This window comes from Heloderma suspectum, chromosome 2, assembly GCF_057233095.1.
Source record: "Heloderma suspectum isolate Gila_16-S chromosome 2, 16-S_ref, whole genome shotgun sequence".
NCBI classification, from domain to species: domain Eukaryota; kingdom Metazoa; phylum Chordata; class Lepidosauria; order Squamata; family Helodermatidae; genus Heloderma; species Heloderma suspectum.
This window is the reverse complement of record NC_139459.1, coordinates 304,444,673-304,467,350: the sequence shown is the minus strand read 5'-3', so window position 1 is coordinate 304,467,350 and position 22,678 is coordinate 304,444,673. Positions and strand designations below refer to the sequence as shown.

The window sequence follows — 22,678 nt, the reverse complement described above, 5'->3', positions numbered from 1 at the left end:
GGTTAACAATTCCATGCTAACTCCAAGTGCCAAAACACTGAAGGACTACAGGCCATTCTAAGACAGATTCCCAATTCATCTGGAAGTCCTCCTGACAGGACTGGCCCTCCCATCAGAAAGAGTGAGGCAACTGCCTCAAGCAGCAGATGCTGGGGGACAGCAAGCTACCTTGTTGCCAGTGTTGAAGTAAGATTTAACTGAAGTTCCTGTCAGCTTCTTTATGTGGTGGAACAGGGTGCCATCTTGTCCTTCTCCTGAGGCAGTAAAATGTCTTGGGCCAGCCCTGCCTCCTGGAATGAACTAATTTAATTTCAACTGGAAATTCCTTTGCATATTTAAACAACTCTGCTGAGGGACTATTATTTTCACTGCAAACAAAATTCCTACATGGACAACCATATCTTAAAGTATTTACAAAAAGGCTTCTTCCCATAGTAATAGGAGGTGGTGGGGTGGGGGTGGAATACGAACAATTACTTTAAAAGAATATTTATTTAAAACATTTAATCCCCACCTTTCTATTCTGAAGTAATACTCAAGGCAGGTAACATCAAAATACAAAAACAATATATTTCCATATAAAACCAATTAAAAAAAATAAGATCACCAAAAAACTCCAAAGGGTGCAATTTTTATTGCGGAATTGCATTCCTTATTCACGGAATTTTATGGGGTGGGAGCATCAAGATTACATCGTCTTCAATTTGTAACCCTCCCAAGTTTTCCCACTGCTTCATCCGACTTTTTTCTTAACAGAAAAAAAACCAATTAAGGAAGAAAAGATGGAATAGCTACACAATGCCTTGTGATGGTTATCAATAGGAGCCCTCCATCTGGAAGCATCCAAAAACTATCAAATAACTGGGGGTGAGGAGGAGAAGAAGGAGCCAGGAGCAAAGTTGGGTCCAGGAGCAGAGCACTCCCAAACTGCTAACCTCATTTTTCAACCCTGTTAAAATAGGATGGAATCCTATTGCTGGACCAATAATCTTAGTGACCAAAAGCATTTGTGTCTTGTGTGGATTAAGTTTCAATTTTTAGTCCACACCCAGTCCATTACTGACCTCAAATAGACACTGATTAAAAAAAAAAAACCCTTCATGGTCTCTTCAGGTTGAGAACAGAAAAACAGAACTAAGCATCATCCACATACCGATGACACCAAAGTCCCATTCTCAGGATGATGTCCTCTAAAGGTTTCGTGAAGATGTTAAAAAGCATGGGCACAAAATGGAACACTGAAGGACACCACAGGCCAAGGTGTTGGGCAGAAGACCCCAGCACCACCTTCTGAGATCTACTTTCTAAGAATGACAGGAAGCACTGTAAAAACTGCCTCTGAGCCTCATTCTATCCAGACAATCCAAGGATACCATGGTTTACGATATCCAGCAGAATCAACAGGAAAATGCTCCCCCTTCAACAAACAGCAAGAAAACAAACTTGCTGGTTAAACATCCTCTTGTACTTGCAGAGCCAAGCAAAACCTTTTCAAAAGGGAAAAGGTGAAAAGAACTAAAATAATGGCCAAACACCATTTCACCTCAGCCAGAGCCTTCAATCTTCAATTGCCAAAGACAAGTGTAGCATAATTCTCCTGAGCCCTTCCTTACTCAAGACTTGCTGCTGCCCCCAAAGAAATGACAGGAGATGGATGACTCTCACAGGGCTCTGTGGCCTGTGGGCAATTTCTTTTTCAAGTAAAGCCTCCTTGTTTTTCTAGTCCTTAAGGCTGTCAAGATAGGCTTAAAAGTGAGGGCAATGCCTGGTGATTCCTAGATGCCAAAGGGGGAAGTGAAATAGGATTGACAGGAGGTGGGACTTTAATGCCTTACATCGCTCTGTGCTCATCCAGCATGGCTCACAGAAGCAGAATAAGTTGACACAAATAAGAAAATACAGGCAAATTTGCATAATTAATGAAAGTCACAGAATCCATTTTTCTAGGCTCAAAATTTTGATTACTTTGACATAAATTCTGATATGTTAAAATCTGGATACATCTATACGCACAGCCTAACATGATTTTGTTTCTAGGAAACTGATCCTATAGCCACAGGAATTTAGACTTATCATGGCTTGCACTGTTCATTCCCAAATAATAGGTTGCTAGCCAGTATAAACTGGAATTCTAGTCTCCTTCTACCTCCTCATAATTTGGGCATCAGCCTGAAGCAACCATCTTCACAGCTATTTGAACAGAGAAAAAACAGGCCTGAATGGGCCAAGCAGCCAAACTCACTGCTTCCTGATCAAGGTTCAAACATGTTGGGCAAGTCTGTTCTGCCATTGCCTAGGTTATACCTTGCCCCTTGGCTGCCACTTGCCTCCAGAGCTGAAGTCCCCTAACATTTTAATACAATAAAAAAGGACAGGCAGCAAGTGATTAGGTTCTGAAGAAGTCCTCTTTTTTCACCATCAGCTTTTTTCTGCATGCCTTTCAGCTACTGCCCTTACCTACTCCTCAAAAGAAATCCTCATTGCAAACATCTGATGAGATGCTCCTACCTGCATCTGCGAACACTCAAAGTACCTATCTCCCCCAAGGCACAGGAAGGAGACAGGACGGATAGTAAAATCTACACTGAACACACAGTGTGTGTGTGCTCCCTTCAGCCTCTGAGGCATAGCTGCTTGGTACTAAGAGAGGATGACAGGAAGATGTGGAGAAAACACCACAAGGAAAGAGGGAGGGGTAGGTCAGGAATGGGGAAATTCCTTGAACCGTGAAATCTGCTCGTATCTCCACCTCAGCAGGAAGAGAGCTGTTGCCATGACAACATCTGGTCCAGCAATCTCTGACCATGAATTTCAGGGTCTGGGGGATGCAGAGAAAACAGAGAGGGAAACTGAAGAGAGAAATAAGTGAAGAACTTAAACCTCTGACCAGCAATGTATAAACTGAAATACCCACAAGGCCTTTAATGGGGCAATGGCCACATGCTACATACTTATACCCTTGCTCTGCTAATTCCAGAAGAATATAGTAGTATGATAATGAAAGAGCTACAGTTCCCAGCAGCCTTCAGCTGTGGATGTTGTTCACTGCACACCCAGAACAGACAACCACCAAGCAAAGCTGAGAGAACAACAATGCTAAGAGTTAACACAAGCTCCCAAGGAACAGGGAATTGAATCCACCGGCATTTGCCTAGAGACTTTGAGAGAAACTGGTCTGTGTATAGTGCTTTTCACACATAACGACAGCCATGGGTTAAACAAAGAGGGACAAGAGGGAGAGAGTGGGTGCGCTGCCTGCAGTGCACCCGCCATTTCCGCTTTTAATCAACAACCTATGATAGGCACCTTCATAGGTTGAGTGTGATGTCTGAACACAGAGAGATGGGTTGTTAGGGACTAAACAACCCAGCAGTTAATCCAACATCAAACTACTCGTGCACAACAACCCATGTTGCTGTTACATGAGAACCAGGTCTGTGTGTGTTTTCATGGAGTAGCTTTAGTTAGCCATGAGGTCAGACCCTTAATGGTTATCACATCTAACAACATCTATAAAATGAGTATGTGTACATGTTTGTAAGGAAACATGTATTCAGGTGATTAATTCAGTTGCTTTGTGAAGTAACTAATAAAATTAGATATGGATAGCCAGTCACTATCTCTACTCAGTTCTCAACCTTTAGTCACTGTCCTTCTTTTCCCTTTCTCACATGTGTTTCCTGCTGCACAGCACATTAGTGGGGTATCTGGTCTGCAGACAGCCCAATCCATGCCATACAGGCCTCAACCTGCACAGTTATCTAGGTTGTGGCATGTGCCCAGCAATGATATCATCAGCACATGCCAAACCCTAAAAGCCAGGCCCAGCACACAAGATACCCTCCAGATTCCACTGGCTGCAATCCTAGGCACACTTTCTTGGGAGTTAAGTCCCATCAAACACAGTGGGAATTGCTCTGAGTAAATATGCAGATGAGTGAGATCCCCTAACTCGGTGTGAAATCTAGTCATGGATTCAGAAATTCAGGCCTGTGGAATTCTCCACACCTCTACATTTTACACCAACTCCAATTACAATATACTAGAAGTACCATCTAGTAAGGATATGAGAGAAAACAGAAGCAGAATTCTATTTCTGACAGAAATTTTCCAGATAGTTTAAGCCTGACACATAGCTTTCAAATAAATGCTCGTTACTGAAGCTTGCATGACCGCCTGCTTGTATAAACCTTTGCTTGAAGCCAAATACAGCATAAGAGACTGAAACAATAACAGAGAAGCGACAGGGACTGGCCCAGATTGCACGTAACAACAATCTAGAGTATGGTGAGGTTGTGGCGTGTGTGGGGCGCATGCAGCTACAATTTTGAAAATGCAAGCTCCACTCAGGGGTTGTTGTATCGTGCGAACCCAGTGAGCATCAATTATGTGAAGGTTAAACAACCCTCACATAACCCACACTCACTGGGTTCGCATGACATAACCTGAGTGGGGGTTGCATATGCAACCTGGCGCCCTATGGGTTCCGTGGGTCATCATGGGATAAATAACCCATGACAAGGCACAGTATGTTGACCAAACCTGGTCTATGGGTTGAGTATGGGCTGTAATTGAATCATGGGTTGTTGCTGAATCATGGGTTGTCGTTATGTGCGAACCATGTACTATGGTTTAACTATGGGTTGTTAACGATAGACAGCCCTGGAAGAAAATTCATGGTTTGTTGTTGTTCATGGTTAACAACCCATAGTTAAACCATAGTGCAGGATTTGCACGTAACGACAACCCACATTTCAACCACCACCCACAATTCAACCTGTATTCAGGGTTGTTCATGGTTAACATGTGAACCAGGTCACTGGCTTCCCTCCTTCTCACCTTTCAACTTTCATGTTGTACATGTACAGTTGGGACATAAGACAGCAAGCGCAGAACAGCATGTAGAATTGTAGCTATAACTAGAGGGAAAACTCATTATTACATGTTCAAGGGTTCTTTAAAAGCTTAAAAAGCACAAGCTTCATAATCAAACCATTAGAACTTTCCTAAAAAGTAATCACAAAAAACAACCACGTTAACTCCTTCTGGCTGAAGAGAAATGCTCTAGAAACCTTACTGTAATATTTCCAAATGGCACAAAATTCAAATAAATAAAAAGACCACTCATGTATGTATCTGTTAAATCTTACAACTCAGTTTGGTAGCAGAAAAAATTATTTAAAAAAAATATCTGTAGGTTAGCAGTTCTGGAAGTGGGTTAGAAGCAAACAAAAATCTGGGTGAAAACAAAAAGCTTTAGGGCAAGAATGAACACTTTGTGAAGAAGAACAATTTGTTTTCACATCCTATTTGTATCCAGCCAGTGTGCCTTTTTAACCATCCAGTTATTTGCACTCTTTCAGGCCCAAACCCCTGCCTGCTTTCCTCTGGGTTGTTGGGTTTTTTTTGTAGTGCCTAGCATAGAACAATTCCTCTCAAGTTGTGCAGTTAAAGGCCCTCAGCAGGCAGCCCGAAAATTGCAACAGTCACTCACAGGCCTGCACCTTTGCAGGCAATAACAGCTAACCCAGACCTTCTGCACTTTGGTAAAAAGGGTGATGGGGAACGCATCTAAAAGAGCAGGAAAACTGAGGGAGGCATCTCAGGCCCAGCAAACCAATTCACAGCTGCTATTCCCTTTTGCTTGCTTAGCTGTTCTTAAATCCCATCGCTCATTTTAACAGAGGTTTGTGATGAGGAAGCAGCAAATAATTAGGCCTACGAAATAATTCACAAAGTCGACAGAAGGGGATCACTTTACTTGCAGACAGGAATGCCACCTTTCCCAGTTGGAGGCAATGGGGAGAACCCTGTCCAGGCACCTTTTTATGCATGCTAATTCATTTTAAAATATGCGTATTTAAAGTTGCCACATTCAGAAGGTGAAAGTTCACAAATATTTAAAAGTAGTACACAGTACAGCCCAGGAGTTCTAAAAGCATACATTAAATGGTATGATTTGTACCTATTGTTCTATTTAGTTTAATGCAGGATCACGTCATAACGTGAAATATGTGGCCTAATAATTGCTGAGGGTGGGGGTGGGGGGAGGAATCTGTCCTGGGATGAATAAGAATGTGTTCAAGGGCTGATATCCAGCACATGCGCACCATGAGATCTGAAAAGTTACTCATGCCCACATCGGTACTAATGGAGATAATGCACTTTTGAATGGGATGCCTTCATCATCATTCCAAGCACCTTTAACCTTAACCACATGACCCTTGCCTCAATAGGCCTACACATCATGTCTTCATTCCGTTAGCTCTTAGAATATATAGCTTGGTAACAGAGAAGGGGTTAACAAAACATTAAACTCCCAGGAGGGCTGGAGCGTAACCAACAAAGGTATTTATGCCCTGGCAGCACCCCTCAGCCAGTGCAATCTTTGTTCCACAGTGCTCTCCACGCTCCAATTTGCAGCTTCCTCAACCTCATCTGCTGCTGAATATGCAAGAGCATAAATGTTTATGGTGTTTACTCTTCTCTGCTTTGTCTCAACAAACTCTCTAGGAAGTGACAAATACAGCTGCATTCCCGGGCTGCGGAAGAGAGCCTGGCGCCCGCCTGCCATGCTACACCGACACCACCTCAATAAATAATTATGCCAGCAATTAGCTTGTTAGCAGCAAAATGACTCGTTAGGGATGCACAGGCAGGTGCCACACCAATAAAAGGCCAGATCCAATTGGACTATTTGGTGGGAAGAAAATAGCTTTGGAGCGTTTTTGATGGTAGAAGGGCATTGGATACAATATGAATTTCTTGCACTGGTCCATCAGAGTCAGCCATATCAGGACATATAATGCCTTCCTGACAATTGTACATCTTTGAAGCACAAGGTCACTTAATGTCATATTGCTTGTTGAAGCGGATATCCAGCTCTCAGGTTAACAGATGCCTTCACTCACCTGCCAATAATGAAGGAAAATTGGCATGGTTCACAGCAGGTCCAACCTTACAACTAGCTAAATCATATTCTCCAACTGTACCTACTTAATAGGTACAGTACCTATTTTCTCAGTATGTATAGAGGTAGTTGGTGTGCACTGAACCTATCCTTAATTTTAAATCACTCCTCTTTTCAGGGGCTGAAATGCAAGGCCACACATATAAACATATGAAGCAATCTTAACCTGAGTCAGAAAACTGGTCCCTCTAGCCCTAATGTGGCCAGATATACATAATCAAAAAATAGGGCTTGCATCACCCAAAAAGGGGACAAAAGAAGACACAAATTTGCATATGGTAGTGTATATGAATAGATGCAAATTTAGAAACAATTATTATAATTCAGATAGAAATACAGTACAAATCACCATAGTGGGGAAGACTGGGGCCAAAGTAATTGCAGACACGCACAGACCCTACATCTACCCCTTTCACCAATCAGCAGAAGCAGTGAAAGAAGCCAGTGCTGCAGCGCCAGAGGAAAGTAAGGAAGAAGGTAAAGGAACAGCTGCTGCCACGGGCATGATGAGGGGAAGCAGGCAGGAAGACATGCCAGCCATGCCGATTGTCCTGTGAGAAAGACTGAAAGGAACATTTTGTGAGTGAATGAGTGGGGAGTGGGGGTGGAGGCATAATCATTTTCACATCATCCTGGAACTAACCAGAGTTCAAGTTTGGGAAGTCTGTGTTTATCTTTATCCCACCTTCACCTCCAAAAAGACTGAGTACCTCCCAGCTGTCCCTCCCCTTCTTTACCCCATAGTTCTTCTTTCCCCTTCCTGAGGCCATCTCATGCATTTCTTTTCTCCATCCAGCCCCTTTCTCCCTCCTCTTCCTTCCACTCTGGTCCCATCTACATGGCACCACTTTCACACACCCCACCCCGTCGCAACTGCACAGCACGGCAGCTTCAAATTAGGTTCTGGTGGTATACGCTTGCGATTTACTGAGGCTCCCCTAACAGACTCCGCCGTGCCCTTTTTTTGCCATTATACTCTGATCCACAGCTGTGAAGTCCCGTGAGCATGGGGCTGCAACACTGCAGTGTCTGTTTTGTATTTTATAGGTTCTGTTGTGTCTTTCCATTCCTCCTTAGGTAAAAAGTGGGTGTTCGGTGTCTCTTCATTTCCACACCAGTAGTTTGTCAGTTCCCCAGCCTGAGACTCTCACGATGGTTCGCGTGAACGGTACATGCCTACCCATCACTCCGAAATGGCGGCTGGAGCGAAGTCGGTCCTCCCCCAAGACCCCCCCAGCCCTTGAGCACTGAGTCCAAAACAACCTTTGCGAAGATACGAAGCTGCAAAAATGTGTGGAAGTGTGATTAAATAAATGAAAACGCCTCTCTGTGCCTCTCTAACTGCACAGCTGAGAAGGGATGGGGGAGTAAAGGAGCGTGACAGAGTGATGCAAGCACTACGCATGCCTACAAGACACCCCCGCAAAATGCGGTCGGTTTGGGGAAGGGACAGATGCCTCGCAACTGCAGGGCACCCACAGCAAATGAGAAACATTGCAGCAAAACGCCTCCTTGGACTGCATTTTCCAGGAGAAAACCATGGATGGCTGCGAAGTGGCGACTGTGTCATCTATTCTGAGGGACCTCAACTCGCAGCCACCCCAGAGCAAAAGGTTCATGTAGATGGGACCTGTCTGTCTGTCTATACTCCTCTCTCCATCTCTCCTACAGTTCTTTCTCTCCCAGCTGCCCCAAGTGCCAGTTTTGGTAGAACGAGGTACAAATAAAATAAATACATTTGTCTTGCCAACCTGCTGATCAGCATCATTGTGAAGCAGCCCAGGCTGCTAAGGCCATGCCCCCTCTTTACTGTCATCACTGGAAGCCGCTCCCCACACACATCCAAAGTTAGCTGCGATTTGTAGTCCAGTAGGGAGAGATGACGATAGAAGGAGAGAACTCCAGCTCCCAGAATGCACTGCAATTTCCAATAACCCATGGAGATAGAAAAGGTTTAGATTTATATACTACAGCAGTGTCCAGATCTAGAAATCTCAAATTTTAGAAGACAATTGAAATCTGGGCAAAACAATAGGCAAAACTAAAAAGAGAGGGCAGTCCAGGTCAAAGGGACCTAGCTAGCAAATGCTCTCAAGCAGAAATTTCCCCCATGATCTGCTTCCTGAGATTCTTAACTGAAGGTATCACTGGCAGAACATGGGGTCATCTGCATGCAAAGCATGTGCTCTACCTCTGAGCACTACAGAAAAGAAAATAGAAAGGTGCTGTCACCCTGATTGCATGGGCTGGTCTGAGCTGCTGCACACAAGTAAGTACTTAATACATACAGAGTGACTTAAAGCAGCACCCATGTGGCAGTCCTAACACATGAACTGGCCCCTTCTTCGGAACAGAATCTCACAAATTTGCAAACATATATTGAACAATAAAGATCTGAAAATGTTCATGTTTTGGAAGTGCGATATGGTGTAGCCAAAAAAATTGAAGATCTATATGGCATCTAAGTGTACTTTTGAAGTTATATGGAAATATTTTGGGGCTGCAATATTTAGACAATTAATTTATGAGATTAATTAAAAAAAACCTTTTGATTTTATAAAAAAGTTTTACATTTCCAGCCTAAATATTTAAGCAAACTGTTGATATAGAAGCTTTCCTTCTTCTCAGACAGAATGCCTCTTCTAAAGGTGCCTGCTGTGAAACACAGATGCATCATTCAAAATAAAGAATGCTCTTTTATTTAAAACTGTTGTTTTATTTGCATGCACATTTATGCAGATGTAATCAACTGAACAATTAAAACTCATATAAGTAATCAACTAAGATCTCTTTAATTGGCCGAGAGCCCTAATTTAATCTGACATAATTTTTAATTAACTGGGTGAATCATTTCCCCAAATCTCTGTAAAATGAATTGCTCATTTGGCTTGCTCCAACAATACTATGAAACCCTTTTTTGCTTAAAAAAAGGTGTGTAGTTCTCTTCCTCTGTCAAATGGTGCTGGAAATTGCTAAGATTAAAGACGCTAGAACAGTTATTCTTAAAATGTAGAAGGGGGAGGTGACTCCCAAAAGGCATGGATAATTGCAGAAGGTGTAACCATACATGGCACACAGGGTTAGAGGGGGGGGGAAAGCATATAGTATTCTTACACACAAGGGTGCTAGTTAGTTAAATGCCCAATCTCCAGGACTTCCATAAAGGACCCGGCAGAAGGACACAGAGTTCACACACAGAGCGAGAAGGCACTTTGCCAGGGTGAAACATGGATGTCGCCTTGATTCATTACCTTACTTCAAGCCCACTTATGAGGGCAATGAAGGAGTGGACAGGAAAAACAATATTCATTCACTTAGCTTTATTAAGTGGCTAGTAATTCTGCTGTCCCTTAGGGCCATTCGTTTCCGAGCTTCCTGACAACTTCAACAGAAAAGAGAACTCTGAACACCCTTGTTTCATTTAGCTATAAATGTTTAGTTATGCTGAGACTTGCTTGTGAGGGGCTGACAGGAAAGAATCTTATTTCCAAGTATGCAAGCCTTACAGCACAATCCTATGCATGTTTACTCAGAAGTAAGTCCCACTGAGTTCAAGTTACCTGGATTTATTCCCAGGTAACTGTGTATGGTGTTGCAGCCTTAGTCCTCAGCTATAGCGCTTCCTGAAGGTTGTGATTCAAATTCAGGCCTCTAATGTCCTAAAAGCAAAATAATATGAGTTTGAAGGAACTGAGATGGGAAAAGTTACTTTTATCTCAACGACATGGCACAAGGTTCAGTGAAGACTGTACGTCACACTGGCTAAAAGGAAGAACAGCCAAATATCCCTGCCCCATGATCCAGAGACTGTCCCATTGCCCTAACATCTGCAGTGCCATCTCCAATTTCCATCCTTTTTGCCACATTAGTCCCTTCCAAAGAGCTACAGGTTCTTGGGGAAATGTAAATGCTGTAATTGTTATACACATATCCCCAAGGTAAAAAAATCAGGTCACAAATCTCTAATGAGCAGAGTGACAAAATTCTAGGACAAGTTAAACTGAGCCAAACACCTGCAGTAAGACCCATAAACCAACATCACTGGCAATGCAGATTGCTTCATGCAAAACAACTCCAACTGGATGTACAATTTCTTTCCTAACAGAAAGAGTTAATAGAAAAATCAGCCTGAGCTCCCAGTGGAGATCCCTTTTACCAGAGTCAAGTTATTGCAACCATTAATGGGTTGCGTATGTAAACTGAGCAAGAGAGCCAAGTGAACTTGGCCATCGTTTTTTATCCTCTAAAAGCAGGTGCTGGCTCTGACCAGGATCCACAAATGGAACAGGAAGAGGACAGCAGAAACCGCAAGGCAACAGTTCGTAGTGTTCAGCTGAGCATCCCAGCCCAGGTCACATTTGCAGTATGATGGATTCCTGGTACAAAGCCAAGAAAGAAAGGAAACAAACAAACAAGCTGGAATGAATTCTCCAGCCAAGTGTCTTGAGTTCCTCAGCACTGGGGAAGAACTGCAAACATCTCTCGAGCTCCCAGCCAAGTTTGGCAGCCCCTCTTCCTGAATCCAGGGCAGCTCTGGACAAATCCAGATTGCCTCACAGCACCAGGACATCAGGAATCCTAAGCATTTGTTCACACAAAAGATTCTCTCTCCAGGCAAGACGTCCTGGTCTCTCCAGGCATGCACTTGCATGGACAAAGTACCGTGTGACTCTAGCTATCACAGAACTTACCAGCAGGATGTACCTTGATTGCCACAGCACTTTTTCCAGCTGCTGCGATTAGCGATGAGTGAACTCCTCTCAGCTCAATGCAAAACTGGGTCAGCAACTACAAGCATCAGTGGAGAACGCTAGAAAATGATAATGGTTGGGGGTTTCTAAGAGTTCTGAATTCATAACACTGGGGAGACCTTATCATACTGTCAATTGCCCCTTATTTGTTTTTGTGTTTTTTTATCAAAGTCATAGACACTAATCGCAGCTGTGCCAACTCTTCACTCACCCAAGGGAAAAATCACCAAGGGTGATTTTTAAGGCTGCAGGGAATTGTGGGCAAGCCCAGGGCAGCTCCAGAACTTTGGGGAAACAGGAGCTCTGCAGTCCCTATGCTTGTCTTCATTTTCATTCATTCATTTCATTTCTATATCACCCAATAGCCAAAGCTCTCTAGGCAGTTCACAAAAATTACAATGTAACAAAACATAATGGGACTGTTTGCGCGTCATGGGGTTGCATGCAACTGCCATTTTGAATGTTCAACTCCTGCACAGGGGTTTTCGTGTCATGTGAACCTGGCGAGCATGGGGCATGTGATGATTAAACAAGCATAACCCATGGTCTGTTTTAGGGTTATGCAAGGGTTGTTTAATCCTCACACAACCCAAGCTCGCTGGGTTCACCCAACACAACAACTCCGAGCGGGGATTGTACATTCAAAATGGCAGCTGCACACACACCATTCAGCTATTGAGAGAGCTTCAGCTATTGGTAGTATAGAAATGTACTAAATAAATAAATAAGCCCAGGCGCATCATTAAATAACCCACAACGAGCCACAGCGTGTCATCTGAACACAGTCAATATAAAGTCTTTAATCTACAAAATTTAAAAGCATTTTAAAACACTTAAAATAAAATACCAGGAGCTGATAAAACAACTGACATCATATGCCCTCAAATGCCTGGGAATAGAGGAAATTCTTAACCTGGTGCTGAAAAGATGACAGTGTTGGCACCAGGCGAACCTCAGTGGGGAGAACATTCCACAATCGGGAGGCTACCACTGAGAAGGACCTCGGAGGTGAAGGACCTGAGATGTCAATTTAACACTAAAGCTTAGGGGAGGAAAGTTTTTTGGCTTCACCATAAGCTAAAACGATTTTGAAAATAGAGACTTAGAGGGAAGGCTGAGAGTATATGGCGGGCCTCTGCATAAGCTATAGATCATTTGGGTTGAGAAGCTTCCCTGTGTTTAGCAGACAAGCTCAGGGATCGTACAGCTTGTTTGTTCCCAAGGTTTGGTGGCTTCAGTGTGGTTACCAACAGTTCCCTGGAACCCTAAACATCACCCTACAGGAGTGTTCGCTTAGCTCTGTCTGAGATTAGCATCCGGGACTTGGACTAAAAATAAGAGCACATTCTGTGCATGTGTAGAATCTCATTTTACATTTTGAGCTGTAGAAGAGTTTCTCAGTGAAACGACATTCAGTTTGAAATAAATCCAAGCTTTACAAGCTGGACAAATTTGTATTCTAGAGCAGGTAATTATAAACTTCAATAACATAACTAGTTGCAATCATGGGATTTTCTGCAGACCATATCCACAATCACCAGATTCACAGACTGCTTTGTCCATGAGAATGTGCACCTGAGGAGGCCTGGGACAGCTCCTATGAAAAAACCCACACACATTGTTGTGGGAACCACTGGCTCCAAGATATGAAAGCTGACGCTAGGAGCAGGCCATGATGCCTTCTTGGCATGTTGTCTTCTCACTCTTGCTTGCTCTATCATGCTGACTCAATTGCCATCAACAAAAAAATCCTTAAGAGTTGATGAAAAAGGAGCATTACAAAGCTACAGGACAGAGCTCAAAGGAAGTAAATGAACTTCATTTTCAGTTCTTCCCCCACCCCTCCACTCTCCTGGCTGTCATGTGATTAAAGGCCTTTCCACACAACCATTTTCTGCACTATAAAAATATATATATTTGTTTCCCATTTCGTTAGAATAGTTTGTATACTCCCTTTCGTCAAGGAAATGTTTTTGTTGCAGGGGTACTGCATTTTCCTGAGCACTTGAAGTACAATATTTTATACACAGAAACATGTGATTCCCCACCCACATCTGACAGCATATTCATTATTGTTGTGACTGCTGTATGGAATGTGGTTGCATAAATACCAGTGGACACCTAAATGATCATATACTACACAAAAGCATAACTAGTCCTGTCCCTGATCACACCCCAGCCCTTCAGCAATATAATGCTAATCAACAGAAGACTGGGACAGAGGGCAAGTTCAGTGGAAAACACCAACACATGAGTCACTGGTCAGCAGCTCTTCCCCTTCCAGTCAAGCAAAGATTGATCCCAAGTTTGCTAAGCTTGTAAAATACAGCTGAAGCAGTGTGGGTGGTAGGGAGCTGAACTGCAGCCATGGCACACGGGCAAAGTGCTAAACCCCCAATGGTGCGGACCCGATCCAAAACACCTTCTCCCTCCCATGCCTGCTTTTAAGAAAGTTCAGGAGTTCCGAACACAGAGCACCCAGATGACGTCTACCTCGATCCTTCAGTAAACAAGCGACTAACTGATCCAGCTTCAGGATGATGCTGAATGATCAATGCACACAACGCTTCGGCCAGCAATGGGAGGGAGGCAGGGAGGGAGGGAAGTGATTTCTCTGATTCTTCTGACGGTTCCAGGAGCGCAGCCGAAGGCTTTGGGGCCTCCTCTTCCCTTCCACTGCCAAGCGGTTCAACATGGAAGAGGAGGGCTTCTTGCCTAAATCTTGCCGTAGGCGAGGAACTTCTGCAGGCTCTCTCTCCTTGCAAAGCCTGGACCAAGGAACTGGCAGAACTCTGAGTTTGGGGAAATTCCTGGCAGACAGAGCCCATTAGTATTGGTATGCCCAGTACAATATTTCTGTCAAGGACTTTCTGCAACTATGCTACAGTGAAAGCGGCTCAACATCAGAATATAGTTGGAGAAAAACAGCTGCCTCCTTTTCTGTCGACACGGTACACTTACTGTTTCTGCCTTCATACATTCGCAGTCATACTCCGTGTTTCGCATTCTTTTTGTGCTGCCCGCCTACCGTACTCAGGCAAACCTCAAGGGAATAGCAGCTGATCTAAGCTGCCCTTGGATCCCCAAACCTGCACCGCAGGCCAAGAAACAGAGAACAAGGGGAAGGGAAACAAGCGAGTGGAGAAAGGCTTCACCTTCCCCTGAGTCAGCAGTTATGTGACCCAGCAGGCAGCAGTGTAACGATTTCATCATTTTCCACCAAAATTGAATTAGTTTGAAGCCAAAATCAGATTTGTGAGCCCAGCACTCTTGACAGCAAACCCTTTACTTTGTCAGGCAGCTGTTAGCTGTTTCCCTCAGAGTCTGGAGAGGAGAAGGAGGGGCTGCCAGGGACAATTACAAATGGATGCCTGTGTACCAGCCACTCCAGGTGGACGCAGCTGAGCCACCTGCTCCCAGAGAGCAGCTCCATGTCCCTGCTGTGTCTGTAATTTATAAGCGGACAAAGAGAAATAAATAAATAAATCTAATTTCCACACCCCTGCCTCTGGACATCTAAACAAGGCAGAGACCCTCACCAAGCTACTTTTTCTGCCGCAAGCCTGCACACGCGCACGCACGCACGCACACACACACACACCAAGCCATCAAAAGCAAGGATTGAACTACAACGGGCTCTGCTTGCAAGTACACAAACACATATGCAGTGAACACCAATGCCTCAGCCCATGACAGAGATGGGGCAAACAAACGCACATATTTTTATACGTATAACCCACTGTATATGTATTTTATTGCTGTAAGCCACCTTGGGAGGGCTTCTGCCCTGAAAGGTGGCCAAGAAATGTTTTAAATAAATAAAATGTTTAGGATCACACTACATTCACTATGTGGCAGCAGCAATGCCATATACAGAGAGTGCAAATGGAGGCCTACTCTTTCCCCCCTCATGTTTCAGGTAGAATTATTCTCTGTAAAACAGAACCACACCAAACACTCTCAAGAGACACTGCTTTTCTGCCAGACTTTGGAAATGCATGGACTTTGATGGTAAACTGTGTTCTCGTTTTGTGTTTAGGTTCAGGAAGTATGAATTTGGTAAGTCCACATTAAGATACGTACCTAACAAATGTCTCGCCCTACTATCTACAGGCCTGATCTTTGCTGTGCTGCAGTGCCATCCTAATCATGGTCAGACATGGGTACTGCAGCTTGTCAGCCCAGCCAGATCAGGTGAACTGAGAAGCCAGTAGGAGTCTGGTTGGCTTAATATGAACTATTGCATTAGGATTGGTTCCTGAGAAAGCAATCAAAGGATAGCTATACTGCCTCCCTTCCCTTCCCTTCCCTTCGACTGCTGCCTTTACCATCTGCTCGACCTTGAGGACATATTGGATTCTGTCCCCACCGATCTCAGTTTGCGGCACTGGACCTTAACTTCAGCCTGACCTGGACCACATAATTGATCAACTCCAACCATTTGCAGCCCCAACCCTGTGGGGGGTTCCTGACACCATCCCTGTAGGTTTCCACCCAGCTTTTAGGAACATCTACTCCAAAGGGAAACATGAGGGAGTGAGAAAGAAGATGTGTCTAAACCAAGCCCCATGGTGCTTACAGTTTGATTTGCTAAAAGAGAACCTCTGGTACCCTTTTCCCTTTGCCTCCACCACCTCATGGAAGCTGTGAATGATTATTTTTCATATCCAAGCCAAAGCAGTGGAGTAGAATGCCAGACAAGGCATGGAAGGCCTGGGTTCAAATCCCCACTCAGCTATGAAACTCACTGGGTGAACTTGGGCCATTCGCTATAGTCCTATTCAGGCATTCCTGAAAGGGTTTACGTAAACATGCAAGTAGGAAACAAGGCTACGCTGCATAGCCCCACCCCCCAATGTCACAAGTGTGATGTCAGCCCCCCAGGCACCCGTACATACAGCATGGACAACGTGCAACCCTCCAGATTTTTTGGCCTACCACTCCCATCAGTCCTAACCAGTAGAGCCAATGGTGAGGAATCATGGAAGTCGTAGGCCAAAACATCTGGAGGGTCACGATTTTCCCACCCCTGAAGGGAGGGGGCCTACCCACGTACAGCTGCTTGAGTGTAGGTCCATATCCTCTAGTCTTTCATGCTGTATACACAGATGCGGGGGGAGCATCATGTATGTGAAGTCAGAGGTGGGGCAAAGCAGCATGCTCTGCTCATATGTTCACTAAAGCTTTCAGGAATGCATGAATAGGGCTCTTCTCTCAGCCTCATCTACCACATAGGTTTGTTGTGAAGAGCAGAGGGGGAAGGGCACCACATAGACTGAATAGAGTTCCTTAGAAGAAGGGGGCAATTAAAATGTTGATGTTATCATTATTATTAATACCCAACTTTCCTTTTTCAAAGGAAAGGGCCAAAGCATGGGGAAGATGATACCTTAGAAAACCATGTGAGCAATCATCTTGAAGCCCCTGACTGCGAACTATGAATAATGGCAAACGGAAGAGAAGGGAGCCTCCACCCCCAAACATGATTAACCCAGGGTGTGCTTGCATCCTTTGTGTTGTTGTTTTTAATTTTACCTAGGAAATCCTTCACTTCCCCAAGGTGGAAAAAAGAACTGGACTGTCGCCCTTACCCAGTGCTCAATCCCAGACAGGCTTGCTAGCCAATCCAGTCGCTAGCCTGTGGCGTAAAATTTCCCTTCCACCACTTTTTAAGATCACATTAAGACTGGGAAGGTCAACCAAATAGAAAGTGTCTGAGCATATTAAGACTATCCTATTCAAGAAAAGACTGCTTCTTACCATTATAGGTTCATTGAAGTAAGAGAACACAGCACAAGCTTTCTGCTGCATACTTTATATTAGCAGCTCAGATCAAAAGAGCTTATATCAGAGATGAAAACATCACAAGATGTCACTTCTTACAATACCATTCCAATCCTAACCCCTTCCTCCCCTTCTAATGAGCACCATATTCTGCAAGCTCAGCTGTACTATTCCATTCATTGGCTGCCAAGCATACAAAGTTCTGTGATCCCCACAACCAGGATTCTGGGGCTGCAAGAAACCATGGGAAACGCAGTTCCCATAATTCCTAAACTGTATGGCAAGCATGTGTAGCAGCATCTAGAGATGCTGGGAACCATGGGAACTAGACGTCCCATTGTTTCCTGCAGCCCCAGACACTGCCACACTTGCACACCACAGTGTTTAGGGACTAGATCAGTTTTAATATGTTTTAATGCTGGATATTTTTTTATCCGCCCTGCGGTTTTGTCATGATGTCTTATTGTTTTGTATGGTTGTTGATTTAATTGTATTCTTTGGAACTGTAATACATAAGACACCCTGGGAAACTGCTGGTTGAAGAGCAGAGTAAGAAGTTCCTAAAATAAATAATTCCCTGAGTCTCACTATTAGCAACAATGCCTGGAGTCCTCTCTCTACCAGTGCTTCACCTTCAAATGACAAGAAGAATGATTAGACCAAATATTAGGAAGAACTTCCTGACAGTACAAGCCATTCAGCATTGGAACAGATTACCTCAGAAGGTTGTGTACTCGTTTTTAAGCAGAGGCGAGATGGCCAACTATCAGGAGTGCTGTAGTAGTGGATTCCCTTCATCAGCAGGGGTTTGGACTAGAGACCTTTGAGGTCCCTTCCAACTCTATGGGCTGGTTCACACGAAACAACATCCCACGGTGGCTTAATGTAGCCACAGGGGCTGTTGTGTTGTGCCAGGTGCCCAGGAGTGCCATTCTTGCATGGCATCCACAGGCAGGCAGCTTACTGTGACTTGTTGTGTTGTGCAAACCTGGGCGGCATGGCTTGTGGGGAGTCAGCAACAAAACAACAACAGTCCACGCCTTATTTGAGGGTTGCTGCCCACTCCAACAAGCAATGCCACCCAGGTACACACGACACAGCAGCTAATGCCAGCCAGGGTAATCAGGCAAATTCTACTGGCAATCAACCAACATGTGCAGCAAGAGAAATAAGCCACCATGGCTTATTTCCCACACCGTGATCATGCGAACCCAGTCTATGACTCTATGATTCAATAAGTTTAGAACAGGGTGGAGGGCAGCACAAAAGCTCCAGATCTCACACTCCCTTTGTGCTCCTAAGCAACACCATCAAAAGTGCAATGGGGCTGATTTGGAATGGGCCAGGTTTTTAACTGAAGTTAGAAATTAGTTAAATGTAAAATAGCTTCATTCCAAATAGGACAAGAGAGGAGAATGGGCTAAAACATATCCATTAAGGATTAGCCCAAAGTGCAGAGAGGTCTGGGTTTATGGATCCAGGTGGAGGTGAGGACCCATGACATCTGATGTTGAAATCCTGCCCCCCGCCCCCCACGGCTCCAATTTCAGACTCTGCCACCATTATAATATATATCCAATTGAATTCAGTTGTGAATGACCAATATAACTATGTCAATTTTCTTCAACTTGGTATCTGTCCCAGAAATATTAACCTTGGCCATGTGAAGCTGCCCATTCCACTCCAGATTTGAAAGGTCTTTTATATATTACACTCCTACCCTCATCACAAGTAGCTGAAATAGCCTCCCAGTGACCGTTTATATTTTATATTGTCTGAAAAGGAACCCAGCTATAGTTCATAAAACAAAGCAGGCTCCTCACTGAGCCTTGCCACAGTTTTAGCACAATGGAACAGGGCAATACAGCTCCTGTGTTTGCCTTAGCAACAGCCTATGGGAAATGCTTCCCTCAGGATAGGCAGGCAACTTTCCCTTTTCCAAGAAAGCGCACATCTCCAGACTTATAGCTCTGGTTCACTCTCATATCTCCTGGGGCAATGGTTCGCTTCTACTTGCCCTGCAAACCTGACACTCCAGTTGTGCTTGGTGCACACCTATGAATTGGGAGAGTTCTCAGCTCTACCTGCCAGGATGAAACTGCTGACTGTACAGTTGCCTTCTACCCACATTCTCCCTAACCTGCAGGATCAGAGGGTCCCAGGGTAAGGATCTTTTATTATCCTGATTTGGAATTGGATGTGGGATAACAGGAGAAATCAGAGTCTAGGTGAACCTAGGCCATCACGGCTGTCCTGTCCCTAATCATTGCCTTTCCCCCAGTACCATCCTTCCGAAAAATTGTCTGGGCAAGAATGATAAAAGAACCTCTAAACGTGCTCCAAAATTAATGCAGTCCCCAGGCCTCCAGCAAAATAAACCTAACTAAACAGCAGGAGAAGTCATTCCAGAGTCTCTTCTGCTCTGAACTTTCTCAATGCCCAGTATTTATCTTCAGTGTCTACCTTTTCCTCCCCATAACCAAAACATCATCATAGCTGAACATGGAATGCTCATGCTTTCAGTGAGGAGCGGGCAACTTGTGGTCCTCCAGCTGTTTGGCCTACAACTTCCATCAGCTCTAGCCAGCACAGCCAATGATAAGGGATAATGGGAGTCATGGCCCTCCAGATGTTTTGGCCTACAAATTGCCCACCCCTGCTTTAAGTGAAACTCTCACATCTCTAATCAGGAGCCCCAACTGGGAATGCAAGAACATCACAGATATCCCAGCAAAAGCCCTGGATTTGTCAGAGCTGAAGAAAAAGAGGAGAAAGTACAGAGAGGAAGAGGAATGACTTACTGAGTTTATGCAACCCAATTCCTTGTTCAAAAGCCAGGGCAGAGAAAGCTTCCCCTCCCCTCGGTAGCAAGATTGGATGCGCTCCTTGATCTTGTCTTTGATCTTCTTCAGTGTAAAGAGGCAAAGGACAGACTCCTTTGGTGGCTTGACCCTGTTCTTCTGGCCCTGAGAGAAGACTGTGAAGAGGATATCCTCCTGCTCTGAGATGCCCAACTGTTTGGCCAGTGCCTTTCCAGGCTTACTGAGGTAAGCGTCCTGAATCAGACGGTATTCAATGCCATCTCGAACACAACCAATGGGGAATTCCACATACGAGTAGAACTTGGGGTCATCTACACACAACCGGACAACCTTGGAGGTGAAAAATTGTTCCCCAGTAGAGTCAGGTGAGGTAAGCTGGGTGTCCAGTTGCAAGGTCAGGTAGTAGACAAACTGCTCACTGCTGAAGCTGTAGATGTAGTAGATATCAAATGTGGGAAACTTGGAGAGCGTATCAGATGGGATCTTGAGCTGGGAGGAGACAAACTCATCCTGATAAACAAAGCCAAACATCTCTGCATTCTCTTCACTGTCCATCAGCTTGCGGCTGGACAGGGTAGGGAAATACTCAGACTTGCCATCAATGGGTGTTCCAATGAAGAGCTTGTTTTGCCCATTCTGCACTTCGATGATGACACCAGACATAGTTCCAGACTCATTGACACTGGAGAGGTAGTGCTCTTTGCGGTGGTGGGGCTCGCCCAACTTGAAGAGATCATCCAAGCGCAGGAACTGGCAGATGCCCTGAGAAGCACTGCCACAGGCTATCAGCCGGTTTCCAGAATAATCCACCAGCAGCAACTTATTGACATTGTTAGTGCTGACTAGCCCATGAGGGCAAGACTGCACACTAGGCGGTGGGTAGCACTTCTCATTGTCATCCACTGGCCCTGTCACATGAGTGCGCATCAGTGTCAGATTGTTTGCCAGCTTATAGATCCGGTTGACAGCACCCACATACACCTCCCCGGTTTTGTTGTGGACCACCAAGTGTGTCAAACTCCAATCTGTGACCTGGAAAGTCCTAAAGGGAGAGGAGGACTTGGGAGTGCCTTCTGCCAATGGCAGCCAAGCATTCCCCAGAAGCAGCAAGGTCCAGATGTTAACTGACAGATGGTGCTTTAGCCTCAGGAGCCACATGGTGGAAGATTCACATCCAGCAATGCCCATGCATTAACCTAACCAAGAAATAAATAGACGCAAACCAAAGGCAATAGAGGGAAGAAGGGAGGAAGGGAGGCAGGAAGGGGGGGGTGTTTCCTGTGGACTAATGTCTCCTGTTCTTCCACCCGTCTCCACATTCAGGACATCATGGGTGCTGGCATCCTCCTCGGCCCTAGAAGGAAATACAAAACAAGAAGGGTTAAACAAGCAGTTGTGCCCCTCAGAACACAATAGCTCAATAGAACCTCACAATTACAAATATCTCAGGAATGGAGGTGGTTCAGATCTCTGAAATGTTCAGCTGTCTGGGGAGAAGCATTGCACAGAATTCGTTAATCATTCTACATTCTTCCCATTAATGTTCCCATGACCATTTTGTGAGTTCACTACAGAAAAATAGTTGCTACATTGTTCTGACATCTAGGAAGGCTGGTCACTTTACAATTATTATCAAAGAAAGACAATAGAGACTTTCAAAATTTTCTAAATTTTTATGGGGGGGGGGGATGGACCTTAGACACTTTAAGCTTGAACTCACAACAAAAAGGCATGATGCCCTTTGAGCAAAAACTCCACACATACAAAAAGAAGAAAAAGAAAACCTCAAAGTTCTGGAAATGGCTTTAAAAAATAACCTAAATGACAGGGATTAGATCTTTTATAACCCCTATTTTAGCACTTTCCAACCTTGCTCAGAAGGTTTGTCTTCATGGATTTCTATACTATCTAAAACTAGATATGTGTATTATAGTGTTTTCTTGAAGACAGGTCTTTCATTGCATTGATTGATATTTGGCAAAAATACTATCTCTGATAACTCTCTATATTTGTTTTTCCAATTTCATAGTTTTGGAATGGAGAAAAGCAACAACACTGATTTTTTTATGAAAGAATACTGAAATACCTCCATACACATTTGTGCAAAAGAATACCTGAGTAAAATTTATAAAGTCCTATCTTCTCTTAACAAAAATTGCATCTAAAAAAAAAGAAAAGGTTGGTTATAGGTTGTGCGATCCTATGCATGGTTACTTGAAAGTAATTCCCACTGTCTTCAGTGGAGGACTTGGAAGTAATTCTCACCTTGTTCAGTGGAGGCTAATTAGTGTGTCTAGGATTGCAACCTCAGATGTTGCATGAAGGCTTGGCGCCCTGGAGGCACGTATAGT

At 44.2% G+C, this 22,678-nt stretch overlaps 1 protein-coding gene across 2 annotated transcripts in view; it reads right to left on the bottom strand.

The window, feature by feature from the left end:
• PLXNA1 (plexin A1) overlaps positions 1-22,678 on the bottom strand; it is a 395,495-nt gene that overhangs the window by 318,678 nt on the left and 54,139 nt on the right. For both annotated transcript variants that reach the window (XM_084840187.1, XM_084840188.1), the window contains exon 2: positions 20,307-21,681. In XM_084840187.1, the coding sequence (XP_084696313.1) occupies positions 20,307-21,515 (1,209 nt within the window). In that variant the 5' untranslated portion in view covers positions 21,516-21,681. The remainder of the gene's footprint in view (positions 1-20,306; positions 21,682-22,678) is intronic.